Source organism: Haliotis cracherodii, unplaced genomic scaffold (assembly GCF_022045235.1).
Source record: "Haliotis cracherodii isolate W230 unplaced genomic scaffold, xgHalCrac1.p SCAF_4, whole genome shotgun sequence".
Taxonomy (NCBI): Eukaryota; Metazoa; Mollusca; class Gastropoda; order Lepetellida; family Haliotidae; genus Haliotis; species Haliotis cracherodii.
This window is the reverse complement of record NW_027266297.1, coordinates 31,854,887-31,882,372: the sequence shown is the minus strand read 5'-3', so window position 1 is coordinate 31,882,372 and position 27,486 is coordinate 31,854,887. Positions and strand designations below refer to the sequence as shown.

The 27,486-nt window shown below is 41.4% G+C and overlaps 1 protein-coding gene across 2 annotated transcripts in view; it reads right to left on the bottom strand.

Annotated features, from left to right (window-relative positions):
* The window catches only part of LOC139480369 (RB1-inducible coiled-coil protein 1-like), a 63,239-nt gene that overhangs the window by 10,301 nt on the left and 25,452 nt on the right, over positions 1-27,486 (bottom strand). For both annotated transcript variants that reach the window (XM_071263431.1, XM_071263432.1), the window contains 12 exons: positions 27,369-27,427; positions 26,344-26,444; positions 23,213-25,136; positions 22,309-22,425; positions 20,812-20,899; positions 19,211-19,304; positions 18,515-18,634; positions 17,820-17,865; positions 2,830-2,877; positions 1,944-2,005; positions 1,608-1,735; positions 271-341 (listed from right to left, as the gene is read on the bottom strand). In XM_071263431.1, coding sequence (XP_071119532.1) covers positions 271-341; positions 1,608-1,735; positions 1,944-2,005; positions 2,830-2,877; positions 17,820-17,865; positions 18,515-18,634; positions 19,211-19,304; positions 20,812-20,899; positions 22,309-22,425; positions 23,213-25,136; positions 26,344-26,444; positions 27,369-27,427 — 2,858 coding nt within the window. The remainder of the gene's footprint in view (positions 1-270; positions 342-1,607; positions 1,736-1,943; positions 2,006-2,829; positions 2,878-17,819; positions 17,866-18,514; positions 18,635-19,210; positions 19,305-20,811; positions 20,900-22,308; positions 22,426-23,212; positions 25,137-26,343; positions 26,445-27,368; positions 27,428-27,486) is intronic.

The following is a 27,486-nucleotide window of genomic DNA, read 5'->3' as shown; positions in this document are numbered from 1 at the left end:
CCGATTTTGGGTACCGAGCAGTGAGCAGGGCTTCCTGGCGGGGAAAAGCTCTAGAGCTACTACCCAGGCTGACTGGACGATTTCTCATGCATGCAGTCTTGGAGCCGTACGGCCGTAGAACTGGCTGCAGTAGAAGGGCACAGTTCAACAGGAGGCAATCCCTCAGTTAGTTATAGTGTGACTGCAGCCATATGCTAGAATTAAGGCAATGATGTAAATGAGGTAGAGGAATCGTAAGGATTATGTGTTATAGTCTACTGCTGGACTAACCTTCTTTGCCTGACAGTATTCTTTATCAACTATCTCAGCAAGTACCCAGGATTTCCTTGTTTCACTCGGACCTGAAAACATAGAAACTCTCAGTAATCTCTCAGTATCAAAGGCAAATGTGTATACAAGATAACTTGTAAACTGAACTAAATACGTGTCTTGAGTCACACAGTCCATCAGTACAACAAAGGCTTGAATCTATCATGTTTACTTGTCTCACAGTCCAACAATACAAGAAAGGCTTGAATCTAGCATGTTTACTTGTCTCACAGTCCAACAGTACAACAAAGGCTTCAATCTAGCATGTTTACTTGTCTCAGTACAACACAGGCAGGAGTCTAGCTTGTTTTCTTGTCTCACAGTCCAACAGTACAACACAGGCAGGAGTCTAGCTTGTTTACTTGTCTCAGTACAACACAGGCAGGAGTCTAGCTTGTTTACTTGTCTCAGTACAACACAGGCAGGAGTCTAGCTTGTTTTCTTGTCTCACAGTCCAACACAGGCAGGAGTCTAGCTTGTTTTCTTGTCTCACAGTCCAACAGTACAACACAGGCAGGAGTCTAGCTTGTTTTCTTGTCTCACAGTCCAACAGTACAACACAGGCAGGAGTCTAGCATGTTTTCTTGTCTCACAGTCCAACAGTACAACACAGGCAGGAGTCTAGCATGTTTACTTGTCTCAGTACAACACAGGCAGGAGTCTAGCTTGTTTACTTGTCTCAGTACAACACAGGCAGGAGTCTAGCATGTTTACTTGTCTAAGTCACATGGTCCACCAGTACAACCAGCATTAGAAACTGGCTTCCTCCCATCACAGAGGATGACATTAAGATGCTGAGAGACTCAGTTCCTGAACTAGCAGACAGACTTAGGTAAGCAATATACAGTAGTAGAAAATGGCACTAGTCATGTGGTCCTTGCCACACTGCCCAATAGTTAAGGTATCATAAGGACAAGTAGAAATGTGCCATTATTAAAGATTTTGCTTTATGTTCTCATTATAAGGACTAGTGGACTAGTTAGTTTCTACAGCTGACAACAAGGTTGGTTGGTTGGTTGGTTGGTTGGTTTGTTGTTTTACGCCGCAATATTCCAGCTATATGTAAATAATCGAGTCTGGACAAGACAATCCAGTGATTGACATCATGAGCATCAATCCACGCAATTGGGATAGATGACATGCATCAACCAAGTCAGCGAGCCTGACCACCCGATCCCGTTAGTCGCCTTTTACGACAAGCATAGTCGCCTTTTACGGCAAGCATGGGTTGCTGAAGACATATTCTACCCCGGATCTTCACGGGTCCTGACAACAAGGCAGGAGCCCAGCATGTGTACCTGTCTTGAGTCCCAGACTGTCCAGGCACTCGGTGTGGAGGAAGTGCAGCGTGGTGGTGATGGTGAACACAACATACTGGTCATGTCGCTCATCAAGGCAGAGCAGCACCAGGTCCCCCACCATACAGCTGAAGCAAAGGGGGACAACTATGTGAACCATGGAATCAAAGAGAATGTGTGTGTAAATCAGATATCTTTTTATGTTCATCAGAAAATGTAGAGATTTTAAATCCATTGACAAAAAAGTTACCGTAGTGAGCAAAATTTATGTTTACAACGGAAAAAATGTAACTCTATACAATATTATTCCATGTCTGAAGATGAAGATGTTGCTACCTGGTGATGGAGACCTTGTCCTGTGCCAGCGTCCTGGTGCTGGCTGTCATGGAGAGCTCCATCTGGAAAACAAGCACTCCATCAGAACCAATGACTGACTGTAGTGTAGACTGACTTTAATGTAGGGACCTTTAGTAATGCGGGGACTGACTTTAATGTAGAGACCTTTAGTAATGGGGGGACTGACTGTAACCCCTTACATTTGTGTGTATTCTTGTTGTTTAACTCAGCAATCTTCCAGCCCCATGACAGTGATCAGTAAATAATCAAATCTGGACCAGACAATCCAGTGATTTGACCTCATGCACATCAATCTGCACAATTAGAGAACAAAGACGTGCATCAGTAAAATGGGCCGTCCGATCCTGTTATTGCCTCTTACTACAATCATGGGTTGCTGAAGACCAATTCTAACCCGGACCTTCATGAGGTCATATCCTTTATGTGCCATTATCTTTCATACTTGCATATAGAGAATCTCAGCAGAGTGTCTTTTGATATCAAATATATCAACAAGTGTTGATATATTTGATATAAAAAGATACGAGGGTGAAATTTTGTTTATCATCCAACGTCATTCTTAAAGCTTTTTCCGTTTGTTGACAAAAATAAGCAGTGCCTTAAGTGTAAAAAGTACTGCTAACAGCTTCAGTAGCAGAGCCATTAGTGATGTCATTTGATTGTGAAGTCATGGTAACCAATGACGTCACAATAGGAAGCAAGGCATTGTAATGCAGTTTCATTGCAGCGATATCTACAGTGTAGATAATATTGCTTGATCTCACCCAAGCGTAATCTCCTGTGGGAGCTAGTTTTGGATGATAAATCAATATCACCTATGTATTTTTCGTATTGTCTAAGGAGTACAAGAGTACGACTAGCTCACCACTCTCTCCTGAAGCTTGCTAATCTCCTCCTCCTTGTTCTTCAGAGCCTGGAACGTATCAGAGTGAAGCGTTCAGACATCACAGTATTACAGCAGAGATTATTTAATCAGTATCAATATGACAAGCAGACATCAACCTTCTGATTCAACTGGTAACAAGTATAGATGATGGCATACCTGTAGTTGGCATAAACACCAGTAGTATAGGTAATAGGGGTTCTGGACCACTTCCACTGGAGCTGGATTCATATACCTATACTGCTACTACAGGGGGAATTTTTTATGCCAAAATGATTATGCGATTCAACGATAGTCATGAGTTGTATTAAAGGAAACATCAATATTAATTAATAATGAATAAAATTTACTATAGCCCACGAGGATATTGAAAAGGTGTAGGAGCAATAAAAAAATTAGCCACCGCGGCTAAGGTATCTAAAGATGTGGCCAAGGATTGGTTAAAGAAACAAGCGTTGTGGCAAATATATTTACCGGCACCGCGTTATATACCGAGGAAGAAGTTTGATATTTTTACAACGAATGAAGTTCATCAGGCTGACCTCTTGTTTCTTCCTCACGATAAGGTAAAACGCAAAACGTATAAATACGCTTTAACAGTAGTGGATGTGGCTAGTCGATACAAAGAGGCTGAGCCATTAACCTCGAAAGATTCAACAGAAGTAGCTAATGCACTGAGTCGCATATATAAACGCGGACCACTAAAATGGCCTAAGCTATTTCAAGTAGATCCTGGTCGAGAGTTTATGGGATCGGTAACTAAACTGTTAACAAAGCACGATGTCAAAATCGTCCGTGGTGAAAGAGAGGCCCACCGTAGTCAAGCCATTGTTGAAAGATTTAACAGGACTCTAGCGGAACGTTTGTTTGGCTATCAGTATGGGATCGAAATGAAATCCGAGCGATTGAGATCAACCGAATGGGTGACACGATTATCAGCCGTTGTATCAGCGCTGAACAATGAATTGACGAGATTAATAGGGAAGAAACCATCCGATGCGATTAAAATGAAATCCGTGACTTCCGAATCTTCAGCACCGAGGAGAGGCAAAGAACAAAAACTTCCGGATAGAGTAAGGGTAAGATATTTATACCAGCCCGGTGAACTCGAAGGAGGCCTACGTCGCGCAACCGATCCCATATGGTCCCTTAACACGTATAACATTAGTAGATTGGTTACGAAAGAAGGAGAGCCTATTCTTTATTATCTTCAAGATGGAACGGGTAGGGCATTTGTACGAGAAGAGTTGTTCATAGTTCCCGACGGTACGGTATTACCACCATAACCATAAGCATAGGTAGTTACACCATCATTATCAATCCATCTCTTTGTATCTAAGGGGGATAATGATGTCTTGTTCATTCTTAATCCATATATCCTATGATCGTAACTTCTTAAAGAGTTCATCTCGTGTTTGAACGTTCTACCATTGAATAATGATTCTTTATACTGTTCGTGTTTGATATGCTTTTTTACCACATACTTCTTAACACCCTTGGCTTTTCTTATCTCTCCATTATCGGACTTTTTTATAGAATACATCTTAGGTCTTAATCCCACATACTCCGCTATAGGAGTCCCAGCACATTCATCCTTCATCTTACCTAACACCTTTTTATTTACTACGCTGTGCAGTGGATTATCTTTAGGGTAATCGCTCGTGTCATACATGTCTATTTTTTCTGCCATATCTTTATACACATCCTCGGTTTGTATTTCCATCAACAAAGAATCTGTGTCGGTATATAACACCTCGCATCTATCGCCGTATTGCTTCTTAAGTTCGTTGTAATAAAAGTCATACATTAAGTGTTTTGACAAGTCGAGAATACTCATACCGACGTACACCGGTCTGTTGAATTTTATATTACTTTTCTGCATATGCAACGCGGCTAAGTCGTTATCGAATATCTTGCTTCTGTTAAAAGCCGGACTGGCTATAAGTTTCCTGAGTCTTTCTTCCTCATTAGATCTGACTAATTTAACATCAACACGCTTCCTTAGATTCTCCATAGTTTTACCGAATACCGAGTTATTCATGAGCTTATACAGATTCTTTTCAAAATCGCTGGTGGCTATCTTTCTTAAATCTGTGTTCAGCCTTATATAGGGTTCCATCCAAGGGCTTTGATCAAACTTTAGAACTCTGTGTATTTTCTTAAGTTTCATACCTAACGATAGATATAACTGGAGATTTCTGTAGTGAACTATATATTTTGTCTTATCCATCAAATTTGGTACGAGTTTTTCTACGTTAGCTAACCTACTATTACCCATCAAGGAGCGTTGATATTCCGACATCCAGTCTTTATTAACCATTAATCTTTCGGGAGCTAGCGGATAACTGTTATGGTCTTTATGTAAGGAACTCGGATATTCTAGGTCAACTTCTAGTATGTACCCTTTATTCTCATCATTCACATTGATATTATGGATATCATTCACTTCGATATCATTCACACTGACCCACTCAAAACCACCCGTGGGTAAAGGTTGACTCATAGCCCATCCATACAAATTGTTAGCGTCGAGATATAATATATGCGTGTTGGGTTTACTCGGATCGTATCCTTCCACTAATTTATTATTAGCCTTAGAATACCTTTTCGCTGCCATCGATATACCCCCTCTTAATCCTTTCTCAATAAACAAGTGCATATCGTAATCTGTGAGTAGTTTTAGTTCTACTCCGGTCTTCTTCAACAATGCATCCCACGATAGTCCGGGACTGGAATAGTACCATGCCGGGTCCAAGCCGTATTGTTTCAAACACGTCTTTCTAAATATCTCGAATATATCGGTGAGTAACAGTACATCGTTTTTTAAGTACAGATCGTGATAATCGCCTAAATTCTTACAACCTAATTTATCCCAGACCGTCAGAGCGTGTTCATAATCGGCATCTGTTATTCTAGATTCCGTTAAGTTACTATAGAATGATTCGAGGGGTGGTAATTCAGTTTCTTCGAATCTAGACCAATCATCCATATATTCGTAAGGATATACACCTTTTCTCAGCAGCAAATGACGAGTTATCTTATCGGTATATTGATTTGTTATAGCGAAGTCATCGGGATTGTTCGCTTTAGCTAAATTGTCCAGGGAAGATAACAGAAACTGTACGGAGTCTATGAATCTAAGCCCATTACTTTGCTTTATTCTAGATTTCCCATCCTTGTCCCTATAATGTATAGGTTTAGTCAACGAGAACGATATGTATTTTTCCATGTTGTTAGGAATGCACGTTAAACCGCCGTCGGTCTTTGAGATAGCTTGCATAATGAGATGTGAATCGTATCCTCTAAGGTTATGAAACACAACGGGGATGGGTATTGTTTGAGCATTCATTTTTAGTTTCAAGTTACACTCGTTATGAGCGGCTCCGCGATAATTACCCATGACGTGACAATGATCTCTTACGGAATCCCCATCCAGAGGTTTATTACAAACGTGACAACTCGTTGACTTCTTGTGGGCCCTCCAATCATCTATCGTCAAACGCATGGGTTTCTTACACGATAATTCTTCCCTGATTATTCTCTCTTCATTTTGTAAATATTCTAGGAACTTTCCCGCTGCATCGGGACCTCTGTAAATCACGGGAGTGTTTGTTTTCCCATCATACCTTACAACTATATATCCAAACCCACAAGGAATATGTTCTTGAGTTTTGTAGGTAAAACTACTCTCTTGATTATTATGGTTGGTATTTTCTATGGGTTTGATAAGCGCTTCGAAGTCGGCATAAATTACGTACGGTACTGGCATTTGATTACAATAATGTTCAAATTTTAATATATTTTTTCCCTCTTTAGGCATATCGATCCTGATAGCGGTCTGTCCAACACCCTTACAGTCTTCTTTATGCGCTTCTAATAGATCTTGTCTGCTGTACCCATGCAGGCATCTTTCGCAGAAATATTTCTTTCCCTTATATTTAGTTTGATCGTATAGCACCCTGTTTAAACTCTTTATCCATGTATAATGATATTTACCATCTTTTTCGATCAGAAATGAATTGATTCTGGGAATATGTTCCGGAGCGGAGCTTATCCTGTGTACAACAATTCCTTTAGAATGTCCGAAAACATTTATAGCTAAATTATTTTGCTTTTCCACCTTATCAATTTGTGATATTGGTGTAGGTTCGTCTATACCATCGAAGTTGAGTCCATCGTTTTGGGGATAGCTAGAAGGTCTATCCGGATGCTTGTCTACGGGGAACAATGCAGATCTTATCATCATTCTTAAACAGTCATCGGATTTATTTTTTACGTTAATTATGGCTTTTTTCTTCTTATAATACGGGGGTAAATCTATATAAGATCCACCTTTGAAGGGCATATAATTCGCTATATCTAAATATAAACTATCGATTCTATCCACACCCCAACCCGAACCTCTATTAGTCCAGCGTTCTAAAGTTTCCTGTATCCTCTGAATTGATGTATCTAATGATGCGTTTATAGTATCGGATTCGGTTATAACTTCTTGATTGCTACGGAAATATGGTTCGGTATATTCGACGCTATCGTCTGCGTTACTTTTACTCAATGTCATTTTAATCGTCAGCTGGTATTTTATACTTTGTAAATCATCTAATTCCTCGTTAATTTTACTCGATATGATGGGCTTAATGTCGTTAACATCCATGTTGGAATTAATATCCATCTTCCAACCTCTTAGATATTTACCAACGCCGGCGGATGTGGGTACAAATATTAATTCTTGCTGTTGATTATCATCATCCTCGTCTTGTTGATTATTATCTAGTAAAGCAATCAATTCAGCTCTTCTCATTCGAGAATAACCTCTCAGCCCACTGTTTCTCGCTCGAACTCTGAGTTCTCTAACAGTCTGTGGTGGTTCCAAACCGAGTAAGGTAATCAATTCAGCTTTTCTCATACGAGAATATCCACGTAGACCACATTGCTTTGCCATAGCTTTTAACTCTCTGACAAAAACCATTGTGGTTGAATGGTATATGCAAAATGATTCATTTGTCTAATTGGTTGTTTTCATATATCTAAATACGTATCCTCCCCAACCTATTCCTCTCATTGATGTAATCTCTCTTCCTAGCATAAATAATCTGGTTCCTGACCCTATCAGCACCGTGTTTCTTACATAAACAATAATGACCTTTGACCCCTATCCCGCATTCAGAACACTTATAGTTTATGTGTCCACGCTTGATGTAATAATTGTGTATACCGCAGTAAACATCAACACAGCGGCGGTTACATAGAGTCGTCTTCCCCATGAGTGTAAACTTGCAGTTATTCATGGTATATACATCTATCATATCATTTGTCTAAATGCAAATCACATCTAAACTATTGTATAGCTGAAAATCAATACAGCGGATAACCCCATAATAACAAATGCGACCTCTCGGTCTTTCTGAGCCTCTGACGGTGTATAAAACTGACTCATTGTTGGTCTAGGTATTGGGTCGAGTTTTTTCCCATAAACGAGGTAGTATTCGTGCATGGCGGATTCGACATCCTTAAACGTTTGAATTGAATGTCCTTCCTTAATCAGTTTTTCATGAATAAAGTCTAATCTCTTCATTCTCTGCTGCGTATATTGTAACTGAGCTGCTTGGTATTGTTCTAATGCTTTATTATGTCGTTTACGCTCCTCTTCAACTTCTTTAGCGTTTGATTCCCTCATACTGGAAAATAAATAATTACTCCCCGAAAAAGCTAGAGCATTAACAACAGCTCCACCAACCATCATCGCAATTGATGCCATATAAAATATTCAAATGTTCAATAATATAAAATATTCAAATGTTTAATTACTTCATTATGTCTTCCGGGATAAGTCCTTGTTTGATGAGCATATCCTTCGTTGCCATTGCTAATCCAATATCCAGAATCATCATACCTATATCAAATCCATTAAAATCTAGCTTGGGAGGTGTGGCTTTAGCAAGCATTTTAGCCATACGGGCATAGCCAATGGCCAAGCCGGTGACCACCGCTGAATGATACGTCGCGTTTACCAACATTTTACCGTCTGTAACTGGAGTAGTCATGCTTCTTATAGCATTATATGAGGACTAACCTCTAATTGAACTTGTTGTTGCGGCGGGGGTGACGTTTTCTCTTCTTCGGTCTTATAAAAGAACCATACAGCCGCTATACCAGCAACTCCTACTAGTGCCCATGTTTTAATTGGATTTGAATTATTTATTAATTTTGCTTTGCGCGCCAGCCCTCCCTTCCTTCCTGCGGCTATTTTTTTGGGGTTCTTAGTAACTCTAGCTTGTTTTTGTGTTTGTGGTGCATTCACTTGTGGTTCATCCTCATTCACTTGTGGTTTTGTTTCCGCAATCTGTTGTTCCGCAATCTGTTGTGGTTGCGCAATCTGTTGTGGTGTCACCTGTTGTGTCTCCATTTATATTATTAAGTGGGCACGTATGTTTAAATTGACAATACCTAGCCGTTATTAAAGCTGTGGTGAGCGGAGCTAAGAACATTCCGAATCTATGATAAAACTCACAGCTCACTGAGCTTATAGCGTGTTCGATGAATGGGTCTTTCTCTAGAGATTCGCATAAATACATGCGATGTTCTGCCGGGATGGGGAGAAACGTACTAGCTACGACTGTGTATAGTTGTAATATAGACGACCCTATAGTTTTAGTCATGGTAGCTCCCAGTCTAGACTCGTAACGCGCGTACAGTTTTTTAATCTCTTCGTCGGTCATGTTATCAATTTTTTCGATGGTATAATTTTCTCCCAAATATTGGGAACATTTTCCACCGGCTACCAAAGCCGCGAGTCTTTCTCTATGTTTATCTGCATGTTCTTCTGTATGTTGATCAGATTCTTTGAGCATTTGTTCGATGAGTTCGTCACATTCCATAATGTAATACCTAAGGAGATATTTAAGTCTAACATAATATAATATGACGTATCCAATACATCCCGTAATAATGAACTGTTGCGAAAGAATGATGATTTCGAACCACATTTTATGTAATATTAACCGCTAATGTTCAATTTGCTACATTTTGCTACATTTTGCTACAATTTTGCTACAATTTTGCTATAATTTTGCTACATTTTGCTAAGCAATTGCGTAAGCAGCTGGTTGATCGGTTTTTAATACGAGTTTACAGTGCTTCGTTGCTGCTAACACTTTTCTGACTTTGTCACGTTCATTCTTGGTATAAATGACGTCATTTTCGCGTAAACATTCCTCGAATGAATCTCGATCTTTGCAATGAAACAGCGCTACCCATTTGGTCTGCTCTCTGAGATCTTTCAGGACAGAGTTGTATTTTTGAGTAAGTACCCAAACGCTATGTTGAGTATGCCGACCGGAGAATGCTAAATACGAAAGCATATCTTTCTTTTTTGTTAATTCTTTACTCGCGCTGCAGTCGTCTATTACGAAAAGGGTTGATTCTCCTTTGTATTTTTCATGACATACTCGGAGACAGTCTTGTAAACGATCGCCTGGATCGACTCTGTGTATTCCGTCGTCATTCATTACCCAATCTCTGGATAAGTATGTTTTATTAACGCTTATAGTCGGGCACAGAATAATAATATGATCGAAAACGTCCCGATAATGACTTTCTAAAATATCTAGAATAAAGGCTGTTTTTCCGCAGCCCGTTTGCCCGCATATGATAGCGCAGTGCGGATCTTTAGGTAAAAGATTATCAATAGATCGCTTGCACGAATCTCCCATTTTGTATATTAAGTTGCGCATCCATAATCACGTACAAATATATGTTTAATTTACCAGCCGCTTCGAGGAGCTTCGATATCTGTATGGTGACACCCTCGCTAGCATTTTCTATTCTCCTCCCACTGCCGTGTAATTGGTCATCGTCCGTTGTTCGCATGTCGAGCCATAGCGCGTACTTCGAGGTGAGGTATTCACCCATCGATACACTCCCGAGAGACAGATCTTTCACGACCGCGTTAACTTCCGGAGAGCGTTTTATAGAAGGAAGTTTTTTAATCTCATCCCACTGGTGATGCGATAGCATTCCTTGGCTATATAGTTGATTAGGCACGCCCTCGATAGTCAATTCTACTTTCGTAATCTTGGGATTGTAGAACTTCTCGGTATTTCTTTTAAACGCATCGGAGGGGTCCTCGAACAACATTAAAATACCCTTCAACGACCTCGTGGGGACGTTTAGATTGATATTCCACAACGTATCTTTTTTGTCCCTCGTGATCTTTCGATGTCGCAGTACGCGATCGTACAAAATGGCTAAACTTCCCGAATACTGGTTACGAATTTGTCTGGCTAATTCGGGATCCGTTATCATATCGTACTCGAGCGAGATATTGTCAATGGAATAGCTAGCATCTACATTAGCGGATCTGATTACTCTACCGTAGTCGTTAAAAGTGAGTTCATATTCTAACCTATCGCCTAGGGATGCTTGATAAAATGGCATGTGGGAATCTAGTAATTCAAAGTCTAGGGGAATATAGAATCGGTTACCTAATGCGTCGGCAACGGCCTGATCTTTTACGATGGTACCATCACCACTAGAAGCATCTACGCGCAGTCTCAATGTGTTCTTATTACAAATACCTTGGTACTGTAAGTTTTCCCGCTCTTTATCCGTTCTCCAGAGATCTATGTAACAATAGTATACATCGCTATCGTCGATACTCAAAACCTCATTACCACTAATTTTAATAGCGATTTTCTTAACGATAGCACGACCTAAGTTCTGAACCGGCTCCCTGTTAACGTCGGTAGAATTCAAAACAATCGTAAATGATAGTCGGACAGTTCCCGGAACTAACACATCGTGTGCGCCGAGATTAGGAAAGCGAACCAGAAGCGTCTGATTCTGATCGATGGTACTAGGATTATTAGTTATAGTTACAGACTGACGAATTGCTTTGACCCCTAATGGATCTCGAAGTCTGCGTTGTGGGTTTAACTTGCGTCCGTATTGCGAAGACATTGTTATATTGAAAACATGTACCCTATGTTTAATATAAAAATGACTGATTTTGAACATAATGACTTTGATCTAGATAACATAACTGATACTAGTACAATCGAAGAGGGTACTGATGAAACCAGCTTTATGATCCCAACCGTAAATGATGAACTTTTAAAACCAGCCGTTGATGATTATTACGATGCATTAAAAGACGATAAAAATTATGTTACTCCAATAGGTCGTGAATATTCAAAGTTTGAGATAGATAGTAAAGGAATATTGCGACTGCGTGGCGCTCCGGATATTGATCTTATGCATTCTCGTACTCGTAAGCCCCTAGCCTTGTCTACGATAGCCGCTAAAAAAGGCATCGGCTTTGTTCGTGATGAATTAGGTTTTGTAGACTACCGAAGACTTCCCGCAAAGACTACTAAGGCTCTTCAGACTATGAGGAAAGAACTCGTTAATACAGATGATTTGGAAGCAGCCTCGATGGTGGCCTCGGACGGACTCGGAGAAATCTTAGATACCTACTACGATAATTCCACGCATTCAGAGTTCAGTATTAGGGAATTACGAGGTCTTGACAAGGCAATGCAAACTATGCGGGGAGAACTCATCAATAATATAGCCAAGCTATCCGAAATCGACAAACACATAGCTCAAGAGAAAACAAAACTCGAACAGGCGGGCGATGAATTCAGTAGACGCCGCGTTGCTGAAAGATTGCGTAACCTAGAAGAGGAAAGATTGGCCCGCCTCGAAGCAGCTTCCAGTAATAGAAAGGCACTTCGTTCGCAAATCAGTCGTATTCGAGAAACTATCGATCAAGTCCTAAACGATGATACTACACTGGCCGATAAAATTAAAACATTGTTCAGAGAACAGGGAATAACAATTGCTAGTATTTTAACCGCGTTGGGATTTATTATATCGACTTTGACTCTCTCATTAACAGGTGGTAGTACAGGTGGTAGTACACCGCCTAACGATAAAAACGGTATAAGAGAGTGGATAAAAAAGCATTTAAAAGCATTAGGTTCAGCACTGGGAAAGCTAGCTGAGAAAGCCGCGGCTGCACTTCCCGGTATAATTGGGAGTGTTGTTTCCTGGCTATTGAATTTATTAGCTAAGACCACCACTTGGCTTAGTCAAAACTTGTGGGGGTTGATCGTAGCAATTGCAGGGCTGTTGTACGTATTCGCTAAGAACTATTTAACCACCAAATCAGTTCGCTAACCAAATCATGAGTAAGCCAACCGAGACTCCACCCACTACAAGCGCTGTTTTTTCATCGATATGTTGTTGATTTTTAGCCGCAATATGCGGTGACACTTGTGCATCAGTAGATGTTTGAGAAACATGTGGTGTTTGCGGCTTGACTATTCCCTTTTCGCCCGTGATCGTTTGCGTTAATAATTCGACGTTCATATCTGAATTTATACCTGGTTTTTGTTGATCGGTAGCGATAACAATTTTATTATTATAGCCTATCACTTGACCGATCTTAAGTTCCATATTACTCGGAGACATGTATAGTCCCGGTGCATAAACGAAGTCCACTTTAGATCGAGCGTACTGTAATGCATCTTGAAAACGCTTTATAGACGATGGTATGTCAACTGGTGAATTAATGGCGTCCTCCACGTTTGAGACAAACTGTTTTTGCGCATCGAGCGCCGTCCCAGAACCGATAATGGACGTTCGTGTTTGCGATTGCGCTCCGAGAATTGCCCATACATAAGTTCTTATCGATTCATTAACTCTTACAAATCCTGGATTAGTAAAATTATTTTCTGTTTTATCATTAAGGAATTCATTCCAAGCGTTTGCGGTATCGTTCATTTGTATAAATTTTGTAACAATATAAATTAAACCACTCTTAAAACTCATAATATCCCCTCTCCAATCGTTACTATAAAGTTCCCAGCCTTTATACCAATCACCGGTTTTATGCCAATGATCATATATTCTTGCGTAAAGTTTGCTGGTACTATACAACTTACCAAAATTAACTGGAAGTTTATTAAGTACTCTATATACATAATCGCTTTCTTCTTTGACGGATTTATTTTCCTGTGTGTAAGGAACACCTAGACCATGGTTTGCTCCTTTAATACGCCAATCTTTACTCGTAGAAACATTAAATTCCTGACAAATACGCTCATACGCGGACCTATCATAATTATTATTTGTGGAATTCCACGCTCGATCCTGCGGTAATGGAGCACTAATTTCTTTAAGTATACGTCTAATCTGATAGTACACGTGAAATGACATAACAGACTTATTCAGTTCAAATCCTGGAGCGTAAAGAGATACGCCACATCCCGTTGTGGCACACCATACGGCAAAGTTTAACTGATTCTGCCAAAATTGCATCGGATTGTGAAACCAATCGTGCACCATTTTATCGCTAGTTGCCGTGACCCTGTACTTTTCAAAGATATCGGGGAATTTAACTAAAAATTCAGCACCAGAGGCAGTTACTATAATCGATTGATTAGTAATGTAAGTCGATTTCATATTTAAGTTATGATATAGTATCATTGTATATTTAATATGTATGTTACACTCCCGGGAATAACAAATGGCCAGTCTATTGAACTGCTTCATACAATCGATAACTCGGATGGACAACTCGAAGTCGCTCTATGCGATGTAACGTATTACCCACGGTGGACCAATATAAGTGCTGCAAAAAGAAATAATAAGATGATTATACAAGGTGAAAAAAGGGGTATTGATGACATTCGTATTATTATACCTGATGGGTATTACAGCATAAGCTCACTCAATGATGAAATTTTTAAGCCTAATGGAATTAGTATCACACAAAATGAGTCGAATGGGAAAGTGAAAATATACACTGGAGAAACAGGTATAATTATTGAAGAGAACTTAGGAATTACACTTGGATTGGGACAGTCAGTAATATTACCAGTCAACAAAACAGTGACTGTAAATGCATTACCCGATTTAGTTCCCTATAAAGAGTTGTTCATTCATCTTAATCAAATAAGCACGACGGATAATATTCAACTAGAAAGTCCTTCAACTCTGCTCAGAAGTGTTCCAGTGAAAAATGAAAAATACAATAGCGGTAGAACGGAATCTTTCTCATCATTACAATATAAAAAATTGAAGCGTGGTATTATTTCAGACCTCAAAATTTCTGTATTAGATGTAAAACACCAACCTGTACATATAGGATACTTAAGTGTAACACTCCATATTATAAATAATGGTTGATTCCATATTTAAGTTATGATATAGTATCATTGTATATTTGATATGTATGTTACACTCCTTGGAATAACAAATGGTCAGTCTATTCAACTGCTTCGTACTATCGATAACTCGGATGGACAACTCGAAGTAGCTCTATGCGATGTAACGTATTACCCACGGTGGACCAATATAAGTGCTGCGAAAGATAATAATAAGATATTTAGAAGTGATGACCATAATAGAATTATTACTATACCTGATGGGTATTACAGCGTATGCTCACTCAATGATGAATATTTTAAGCCTTATGGAGCTAGTCTCACACAAAATGAGGCGACTGGGAGACTGAAATTATCCCCTGGAGGAATGGGTGTAGTTTTTACTGGGAACTTAGGAATTACACTTGGATTTGCAGCCGGTTATACTGTAATAATCGATTCATCAAATGAGGGAGATACATTACCCGATTTAGCTCCCTATAAAGAGTTGTTCATTCATCTTGATCAAATAAGCACGACAGATAATATTCAACTCGAAAGTCCTTCAACTCTGCTCAGAAGTGTTCCAGTGAAAAATGAAAAATACAATAGCGGTATAACGGAATCTTTCTCGTTATTACAATATAAAAAATTGAAGCGTGGTATTATTTCAGACCTCAAAATTTCTGTATTAGATGTAAAACACCGACCTGTACATATAGGATACTTAAGTGTAACACTCCATATTATAAATAATGGTTGATGCATCAGGCCCTGGAACGCTCAGACAATGTAATACAATTGCGCTTTCCGATCTCGGAGACACGGAAGGATTCGGTAAACCCGGTACCAATGGTAAGTTATACGCTTTACACTTACACGATAATGTATACAAGCGGAAAGAAGTCACATTCACGGGTAATCTAGAAGATTTAAGCGATGTCGACGTTAGTAGACTCCTTAAAACCACTCCGTACAATATTATTTACAACAGTGAGAATAAATGGACTATGGTCGAAGCAAACATCAAGTGGCTACTGAATATCGTCATTACCCCACCTTATGCGATGATGGGTAAGGGACATAATTTAACTAAGATAATAAATAGTGGCATCGTACTCGCGGCCTAAATCCCGTCAAAACGAAAAAGTGTGTTAGTCACTCCCCTGCCAGAAAAACCAGGTCATATGTTATATAGTCGTCCGGCAATCCAAAATGTTAGTTTAAATTTGGTTACCGAATTCGATGATATTAAACAGAACTTGAGTGCAATACCTAATATTTCTACGCTTATTATTGAAGTCTTGTTCGGAGATGCACCGGTAGATGCCTTCGAAATATTACCAGGTCTATCGATTAAATGGCTCAAGAAACACGAGCGTCAACGTTGCAGTATTATTCATGTCGGTGCATCACCCGTTACATCCCTCGAGGGGGTTCAAATTATTAAAAGTGGTAGTATTTCCCTTTCTAAGATATTCTTGCCGTATAATATACATTTGATAAGGTTGATGTATACTCTCAAAACATTTAAGCAAGACCAATTAAAGACTATTATATATTCGTAATATACACTATGAGTTTATATCCAGCGCTCGATGAAATGATGGAAACTGTTGATGGATTTCGATTACATCAAATAAGCGACATAAAACATCGAATAGAAAAGGATAGGGAGTTGAGACTTGGATTGTATAAAAAGTATCGCAGAGTCGTGAATGCTCTGGACGGAGTTGACACCGCTCTTGTAGTAGCTGGCATGGGACTCGGTGTAGCCGGTGTCGGTTTACTATCAACTATAATCGCCGCGCCTATCGTGCTCGGCATGGAAATAGCCGCTGGAGTCTCGGGACTGGCAGGAATAGCGATAAAATTAATTTCTCGTAGGTTGCAAAAGAAAGCATTAAAACACGATAGTATTCGGATACTCGCCGATGCAAAGTTGAACAGCATCGAGGATCATATTTCGACAGCAATGGCCGATTGCAAGATATCCGAGGATGAGTTTCGTTTAGTGCTGTCGGAACTCACCAAATACAATGAAATGAAGCAGGAGATTCGATCAAATTCTCGTAAGACCAATGGTATTAGCGAAGACGATAAAAAAAAGTTCATAGAACAAGGGAGGCAACAAGCGCGTCAATTATTCATGCCAAAACCAAAGAACTGGTTGGAGATTAAAAATAAATTGCTTACTATCGTGTGATTACATTTAGACAAATGCTTACATAAATATATAATAATGGAAAAAACTATTAAATGGAGAGAATTACCACAAGGTTTTTATTATATCAGTGATGTCAAACCAACCAAATACGGTAATCAATTGTTTCTTATCAATTTACAAAAAGAGTGTAGTTATATAGTCTGGTCTCCTAGTAAAATGAAGGAAGAACTTAATAAAAATGTTGAATATCGCTTTATCGATAAAAATAATGAAGAATATTTTTATTACCATTTAGACTCATCTAAAGCAATGATTGGACCCAGGTATTGGTGAGCTGGAGCTGAATCTCATGACTATCGTTGAATCGCATAATCATTTTGGCATAAAAAATTCCCCCTGTAGTAGCAGTATAGGTATATGAATCCAGCTCCAGTGGAAGTGGTCCAGAACCCCTATTACCTATACTACTACACCAGCAGGAAAACATTCAAACAAGATCTATGGTCAAACCCAAAGGATATCTTTATCTCTATATTTGACAATATTTGAAATCATTAACATCAAAGTCATTGAGGGTACGTTCACACTGAATCGTTCTATGTCGAAGTTTGCCCTACATAATACTGTCGAGAGTGTTCAGGGACATATGTACTTACAGATTCCAACTCAGATGTTTTAGACTCAATTGAAATCACTGATGCTCTGCAAAAGAAACATTAGAAATTTCGTAACTTTAGAAAAAATATTCATTTATCTGCAAAGCACATTGAAAAAACTATACTCACCGACAAAAGAAACATGGATACCATACATGTTGGTTAATATATGAAGAATTACTCATATTCAAGAGATATTAGATTGGTTCAATGCACAAACGAACATACTGTTGTTGTGTGAACCGACGCTCATGAATGCATCACAGGTGACGTCATATATACATGACTCATGCAGGATTAGTTTGGACATCGTGTGCAGCATATCGTGATAAGAATACAGATGCTGTGGTAAAACTTCACTGTTAACCAGTTTTCTCATTAATTGGTACACATTGGGAACATCTTTTCTTAACATACATACCTCTCTATATGTTTCTATGGTTCGTGTTTCTTTTGGGGGTGAGTATACATAACTACATTGAGGTCAATATTTTTTACTTCTTATAATTCTTTGAAAGAGAGGAAAAATAAATTGGAAATATGACGCTGGTTAAGATTAAATGACTACAGCATTTTACAGAGGTACTATAGCAGACTGATGATTAAATGAAGAACTGGTAAAATGAAATTAATAATGATAATAAATTCAAAAGGATATTGAATATTTCAGAATCTCTAGACTACATAGGGCATACCCCTCCTTGACATCTGGCGGTGTGACGGCAATCTCGGACTTGGTGAGAATCTGCTGCTGCAGCTGAGACAGCTTCTGTTGGAGGAGGGACATCTCATCCTGGAGCTGAGCCTCCTTACTCCTGGGAACAGACAGTCAAAATGACAGATGACAGAACCATACCAACACGAATAGTTAGCCTCCTTACTCCAGGGAACAGAGAGTCAAAGACAGATGACAGAACCATACCAACACGAACAGTTAGCCTCCTTACTCCTGGGAACAGACAGTCAAAATGACAGATGACAGAACCATACCAACACTAATTGTTTGCCTCCTTACTCCTGGGAACAGACAGTCAACATGGCAGATGACAGAACCATACCAACACGAACAGATAGCCTCCTTACTCCTGGGAACAGACAGTCAAAATGACAGATGACAGAACCATACTAACACGAACAGACTCCTTACTCCTGGGAACAGACAGTCAAAATGAGATGACAGAAAAATACCAACACCAATTGTTAGCCTCCTTACTCCTGGGAACAGACAGTCAATACAACAGATTACTAAGCAATATCAACGCAAATAATTGATAACCATCACCCCCTAATTCCATGTTCCCCCACAACTCTGTTACCACCATGATCCCGACACTTATCTCTTTTCCTCCCATTATCCCCCTTCATTCACATCTGATGTTCCCAGTCTTTACCTATGCTGGTTGTCATTCTCCTCCAGCTTGGCCCGGATCTCGTCCAGGTCCTTCTCCACCAACAGCTTCTCATTGGACACAGACTCCAGCTTGTCTGAAACACAAAATACGGTATAGATTGGTGAAAATTTCCCCATGTGAATATTAATTAAATTTCACCATATATATCAATCTCTAACTTTCAATCTTGTAGGTTTATGAATCCATGACTGAATGTGGGATTCAAATCCCATGAACCACAGATACTGCACAAGGGCAGAAGCATCCGCTAAACCACGCCCCCCTTCCCCAGTGTCATGTGTACACCGTACCTGTCTGTTCCTCAGCCGTATGCCACTAGTCACCCTCACCCAAGGTTCACTAAACCACGCCCCCCCCTCCCCCAGTGTCACGTGTACACCCACCTGTCTGTTTCCTCAGCCGTATCCCACTAGTCACCCTCACCCAAGGGTCACTAAACCACGCCCGCCTCCCCCAGTGTCATCTGTACACCCACCTGTCTGTTTCCTCAGCCGTATCCCACTAGTCACCCTCACCCAAGGGTCACTAAACCACGCCCCCCTCCCCCAGTGTCATCTGTACACCCACCTGTCTGTTCCTCAGCCGTATCCCACTACTCACCCTCACCCAAGGGTCACTAAACCACGCCCCCCTCCCCCAGTGTCATGTGTACACCCACCTGTCTGTTTCCTCAGCCGTATCCCACTAGTCACCCTCACCCAAGGGTCACTAAACCACGCCCGCCTCCCCCAGTGTCATCTGTACACCCACCTGTCTGTTTCCTCAGCCGTATCCCACTAGTCACCCTCACCCAAGGGTCACTAAACCACGCCCCCCTCCCCCAGTGTCATCTGTACACCCACCTGTCTGTTTCCTCAGCCGTATCCCACTAGTCACCCTCACCCAAGGGTCACTAAACCACGCCCCCCTCCCCCAGTGTCATCTGTACACCCACCTGTCTGTTTCCTCAGCCGTATCCCACTAGTCACCCTCACCCAAGGGTCACTAAACCACGCCCCCCTCCCCCAGTGTCATCTGTACACCCACCTGTCTGTTCCTCAGCTGTATCCCACTAGTCACCCTCAGCCCGAGGGTCACTAAACCACGCCCCCCCCTCCCCCAGTGTCACGTGTACACCCACCTGTCTGTTTCCTCAGCCGTATCCCACTAGTCACCCTCACCCGAGGGTCACTAAACCACGCCCCCCTCCCCCAGTGTCATCTGTACACCCCCATGTCTGTTCCTCAGCCGTATCCCACTACTCACCCTCACCCAAGGGTCACTAAACCACGCCCCCCTCCCCCAGTGTCATGTGTACACCCACCTGTCTGTTTCCTCAGCCGTATCCCACTAGTCACCCTCACCCGAGGGTCACTAAACCACGCCCCCCTCCCCCAGTGTCATCTGTACACCCACCTGTCTGTTCCTCAGCTGTATGCCACTAGTCACCCTCACCCGAGGGTCACTAAACCACACACCCCTACCCCAATGTCATGTGTACACCCACCTGTCTGTTCCTCAGCCGTATGCCACTAGTCACCCTCACCCTAAGGTTCACTAAACCACGCCCCCCCCTCCCCCAGTGTCACGTGTACACCCACCTGTCTGTTCCTGCAGCTGTTGTTTCACCTCATCAATCATCTTGTCCTTCTCCTGCCCCACCCGACTCACAGCCTCATTGAACTGGACCTGCAAACAAACATTCAGCTAAATGACAGAACCAATAAAACATTGAGAGTCTTCAAAGGCATTCCTTTATTATACATTCATCACAGTGAGTGAGTTTGGTTTTACTCCGCTTTTAGAAATTGTCCAGCAATATCACGGCGGGGGACACCAGAAATGGGCTTCAGACATTGTACCCATGTCGGGATTCGAACCCGGGTCTTAGGCGTGACAAGCAAACGCTGTAACCACTTGGCTACCCGACCGCCCCCACATTCATCAGAAGGGGCACATTGTGTATGCATAAAAAGGAAGTTATTAAGAGACATTTCATCATGTTTGGTTTCACAATGGACTCAATGGATCTCAATAGTTTATATACAGTGATGTCAATAGCAGTATATTCTAAGTATCTTGACATTGATACATTGTATCGCCACATATACAAATCTTTACACCCCTAGCAGAGATACCAACCATTATGCTATTGGTATAATAATTACGTTTTTGAGCCAAAAATTATGCTACATGTATTATGCTTTTCCTCCCCTTAGAAATTACAATTTTTGACATTTTGGTCAAAATTATTTACTTGCGCAAAATATCACAGAGAGCAAATATTTAGTGCACCGGTGACAAGGAACTAATTGCATGTACACTGATATTTCCTTAGAAATCAAAACACTACATTGTCTTTTTGCAATACAGTTAATATTGTCACATAATGAATTTTGACCATGTGTGAGCTTTGACCATCTTCTGAAAAGCATGCAGCATTTCCGAGGCTATTTTTTGTCACCTTGCTAAAATAACTGGAGGATTGGAGAGCTTGCCCCCACACAACAGCTTGAATTAAATACTTTCGTAAGTGAATGTTATTTTTAGACAAAATATACAAAATAAAGCGTGCTTGTTGAAATGTGGCCCTGATAGATGTCAATAATGAGGTTGTCGCATGCCATAATGGAACCATTATTTTCCATTTTTGGATGCTGATGTAAACAATTTTCAATGTTTATGAATTTCGTGGTATAATCATAATAAGCCATTCAAACGCAATTTTGATTAATTTTTTCAGTTTATTTTAAAGATTTATTACCCTGCTTTTCAAAACAGTGTTGCTCTCACACGCGGGTAAAATATCAGCATCAATGCATGTGTACCAATGTTTCACTAATGTCTAGGCCAAACTAAAATGTCGAAGCGAAAACCTGCACTGCATGGTACTCTTAACATTGCTCACTTTCACATGACATTACGCTTTTGTACCCTACTGATTACTCCAAAGCTTCAAACAGGGCAGGCATCTCTGCCCTAGTATGCTGTTTCAGCCTGTGCAGAAGCACCTATCAATCTACAGCCTTGATGAACAGTGTGGGGAATCCTCCTACGAGGCTCATCACAGGGATGCGTGTCCTGAGAATATGCTCTACCTGTCTCTCTGCAGTCATGCTGGTCTTCATGCTGAGTGAGTCGTCCTTCTCCTTGTCCAGCTTCTGGGCCAGCTCCTCTATCTCCTTCTCATACACCTCCTTCTGTTCCCGCAGAGCCTGTCAAGGAGACACAGTTGGCAGGTCATCAGCCAGGAAATAATGTGGGGATAAGTTTGTTTGTTTGTTTGTTTGTTTGTTTGTTTGTTTGTTTGTTTGTTGTTTAATGCCGCACTCAGCAATATTCTAGCTATGTGACGGCGGTCTGTAAATAATCAAGTCTGGAACAGACAATCCAGTGATTGACATCATGAGCATCGATCCATGCAATTGGGACACGATGATATGCATCAGCGAGCCTGACCACCCGGTCCTGTGGGTCGCCTCTTACGTCAAGCATAGTTGCCTTTTTTTTACGGCAAGCATGGGTTGCTGAAGACCTATTCAACCCCCGATCTTCACGGGTCGTGTTGATAAATCATTCACAACAGTTAATTTGCTTTCTTTTTGTCAGTCTTGGAAGTTGGAGTAGAAATTCTCATTGCTCATGGGATAGTAACAACATATTTTTTGGTTATTCTCCATAGGGCCTGTCAGAGAGACTAAGTAGGCCACGTAAGAGTCATGCAACATTACGTTTAATGATGTAAAAAGACGACACAACAAACTACTTATAACTGCATGAGTGAGTGCGTGAGTTGGGTTTAACACGGTATTCCAGTTTTATAACGACGAAAGCCTGAAATGATGCAAATCTTGGACGATTACAATTTTAGTGACACCCACAAGCACGCTTCTGGTGCTGACAAACCTAGGAACATAATCCTAGGTTCCTGGTGTTCTCCATGCGACTTTGGTCCTTAGACGTGCCCCCTGCAACTGCAGCAGACATTCCCCTATGCCTCACCTTCTCCATCTCCTCTTTCAACAGCATCTGCGCTTCCTCCATCTGCTGTTCATGTTGACTGAGCGCCATCACCGCCTGCCCTTCAGTCTGACTCTCTGTGCTGCTCATAGCACTCCGCTCCAGCTGCTTCAGCTGCTGCTCAAGCTCTGTTCGCTCGATGCTAAATGCTTGCTTAAGTCCTGACACCTTCTCACTATGTTCCTTTTCAAGAGCAGAAAGTCTTTCATTAAACCCTTTCTCCGTCTGCTCTTGCATCTGTTTTATTTCTGCAGCCTTTTCCCTGTTCAGTTTTTCAATTTTGTCACTAGCATATGCTTTACTTATATTCTCCAGCTCATCCTTCTGGTCCAGCAATGCTTGTTCTTTCTCTCGACACAGTTTCCCCATTTCTTGCTTCAGCTTATTTTCATGTTCCAACACAAGTTTCTCTATCTCCTTATCACTGGCCTTCGTGATTTCATCCCGAACCTCCTCAATCTTCTCCTTTTCCCTCTTTCTGAACTCCTCTTCAAGAGAACTTTTCAATGCTGCCTTCTCCTCATCAAACTTCTCATTAAGCTGGTTTACTTCCTTCTCAATCTGAGCTGTACTCAACTTAATATTCTTTTCAGCTTCAGTCAATTTATCCATCAGTTCCCGAACCTGTCCTTCGTACTGGTCCAACTCGACCTTGTATTCTGACTGGACCTTGTCCAGTTCCACCTCTTGTTCCAGGGTATGTTTCCGTATCAAGTCATCTTTCTCTTCCTCAAACTTCTCCTTCATCCCTTTGCTGTCCTTCGCATAATCTAGTTTCAGCTTCTCCAGATCAGTGGCAGCTGTCTGAAGCTTACTTTGAAGGGTACTGACCTCCTTTAGTGATTCATTTTTACTCTTAGATATTTCATCAATTTTGTTTTCCAGAACACCCACTGCCTTTGCATGTTCGGCTTTCAGCAAATTCACAGCCTCGCCATGCATTTTCGCAACATTGTCCTGAAAACATGTCAATGCAGTCACTGTGCTTTTCAAAGATGTATCAACATACTTATTCAAACTTTCTTTGTCTGACAACACAGTTTTACGTAACTCTGAATGTAGTTCTCGTAGCTTTGGCATATCCCTAGTTATCATTTCCTTCAAGCAAATTATTTGTTTCTGTGAACTTGTGAGCTTTTTCTGATTTTCAACCAACTCCTTTTCCAATTTGGCCACTGATTGTGTCTTTTCCACCAATTGTTGAGTGATGGTGACCTTCTCACCACTACTAGTGTGTTTATTGGGTGGAGAGTCTGTCATGGAAGAAGGCATCGACTCATCAATATAGAAATCGGCTGTCGTGAATTCCTGTGAGGTTTCCACTTCAGGTGACGTGTCAGCTGTTAGATGACCCTTCCCATGATACTTCTTTCCTGGCAGACTCTCACGGCTCCTGTCAGCACTTCCAACCTCACTATCTGAAGATTTGGTCGGTTCTCCAGACGACTGAAGTCCGTCAGCACTGTCTGACATTTTCACATATTTAATTCCATCCACACTCTGAGAACCTTTTGCACTTTTCATCACATTTGCCTTCCCAGCAAGTTCCTCTTTGGCCTTCACCTCTGCCCTCATTTCCTGGGTCAGAGTTTCCGAAAGACTTTGTGGCACTGGGAAGTTTGGTCTGTCAGCAATCACAGTAATCTGGGGTTTAATCTTTATGTCTGCATGAGGCCCACATGCTGCAACCTGGTCCTTGAGACTCAGGTTACTGTTCTCTATATGCACAAACTGGTGGTCTCCCTGACTCTGTATGACAGTGATGTCAGACGTTGCTGTCGACGACCCGATGGTGCCGGGGAGGCTGCGACACACCATGGCATCACATTGCACGGTGGAGTCACTGACCGACGACATCATGGTGTGCAGGGTCATTCTCTCGCCCACGGCCACTGAGGACGGGATGCTGAAACACAAAACATCTCAACTGTTGGACATTAATTATTATAAAAGAAACGTGTTGTACCATGAATTATCTTCACGATTTCAATTCCCCTTGGGCTGAATAATGCTCTATGCTTTTCACAAGCAACAAATGGACATGTGCTTGCAACTAGGGCTGGGACGAGTCCAAATTTACTACCCGGGTACCCACCCCCCTATTACCCAACCCAACCCGGGTACCCACTGTAGGCCTCAAGAGATAGGTACAAAATGTCCAATTGGGATTTTTTTTACCATAGCCCTGGCAAAACGTACTTAGACACATGTATTAAACAATCTGGTCATGCAAACACTGAAGTTGACTTAAGTTGCATCTTTATTCAACCACATGAAAATTCAGAAGGAATGGTGCATAATTTTTGTCATAAAACAATATATCATGTGACCAACCACGGGTCCGGGTAGTCCTGTGGGTACCCGGGTCCTACTCAGTACCCACCCAACCCGGGTACCCGAGTTACCCATCCCAGCCCTAGTTGCAACCATACGACAGTACACAATGGGTTTACATACACTATGTGCCTCCATCATCCATTAATACATACACCCAATCTGCAGTGTAGTTGATAACCAAACAATAAATCAGCAGCCTGGTTCAAGGGATAAAAAACAGTGAGTGCAAACATCTATAAGCATCATACAACACGTGACAGAGCCTTGCTGCCTCTACTCAACACACGGCTTCAATCGTTCAAGCATGGAGTTGGGCTCACTTCACTTCCATGAGTGATACTGAGGGTACATCTGGATTGTTGCTAATGTTGTCAACTACTTCATTGTCTAGACTCAGTTATTAGAGTGAGTGAGTGAGTGAGTATGGTTTTACTCCGCTTTTAGCAATATTCCAGCCATATCACAGCGGGGGGCACCAGAAATGGGCTTCACACATTGTACCCATATCGGGAATCGAAGCGGCGTGACGAGCGAACGCTTTAACCACGAGGCTACCCGACCGCCCCCTCAATTATTAGAAGGTCTAAAGCATGACTGTAATATTCAGCAGTACAAACAAACAGTTTTAGTCCACTAGTCCTTATAATGATAACATATAGCAAAACCCTTAACATGCTTAAGAATGGCAAATTTCTTCTAGCCTGATACCTTAACTATTGGGCAGTTTGGCAAGGACGACAGGACTAGTGCCAATTTGTAATGCTGATATTGCTTACCTAAGTCTGTCTGCTAGTTCAGGAACTGAGTCTCTCAGCATCTTTATGTCATCGTCTGTGATGGGAGGAAGCCTCTGGTCAAACTCTTCAGGGGCCTCGGTCTGATATGGGCAAATAGAACAAAACAGTGACAGTAGAATAGGTAACACAAATCATTCTCACAAGCTGGATCACCAGTAGACTTTTCCAAACAGAGGAATGAACATGTAAAGCATGATGTCCAATCTGCATGAAAAACTGCATTGTTACACCTTCAGTCAGCTGAAGTATGGCAGTCCCAATTCAGTGTTCCCTTGCTATTTCTCCCTTCAATATAGCATGGTCTATCAATTTGAAGCCTGATCTCACACAGTTGAGTTTCATACAATAACACAATCAGGCGTTAACAAAAACAACAGAACAAATATGTTACACATAACAGCATCTAACTGACAGGTTGGTCATCAGATTGGCAGGGGGCACAGGTGGCCCGGTCGTCTGAGGCGCCGCGATTCGCTGTGCAGAGTTGCATCCCTTGGGCACGCCAGAAACCTATGATTGTGGGTTCGAATCTTGGTTCGCCCCGATTATGTTTCTAGGTTTGTCAGCACCATACCCATGCAGGTGCTTCTCATCAGTGGTGGGGAGAGCCTCGACCCCACACAGAGGGTGGCCAAGTACAGCGCTGGCACGGTACAACTCGTTCACTACCTCAGGCCTTCAGAACGGTTCTTTTCATATTTGATGAGGGGGCACAGGTAGCCCTGTCGTCTAAGGCGCCTCACTTCTTGTGCAGAGTTGTGTCTGTTGGGCTCGCCAGAAACCTTGATTGTGGGTTCGAATCCCTGTTCACCCCGATTATGTTTCTAGGTTTGTCAGCACCATACCTGTGCTTGTGGGTTTCACCAAAGTGGTAAACGTCAGAGACCTGCATCACTTCGGGTTTTCCTCCAACATTAAGCTGACATGCCGCGCTATAACTGGAATACTGTAAAAAGCAGCGTTAAACCAAACTCACTCACTCACTCATCAGATTGGCTACTCACAGCAAACACAGGTGGAATGTCCTCAAACCCTTGGAACAAGGACTGTAAGAAGTGCTTGCCTGCAACAGAAAACTCATTTTCTGAGACTTCATTAGGATCAGGAGATTGTGGCACACAA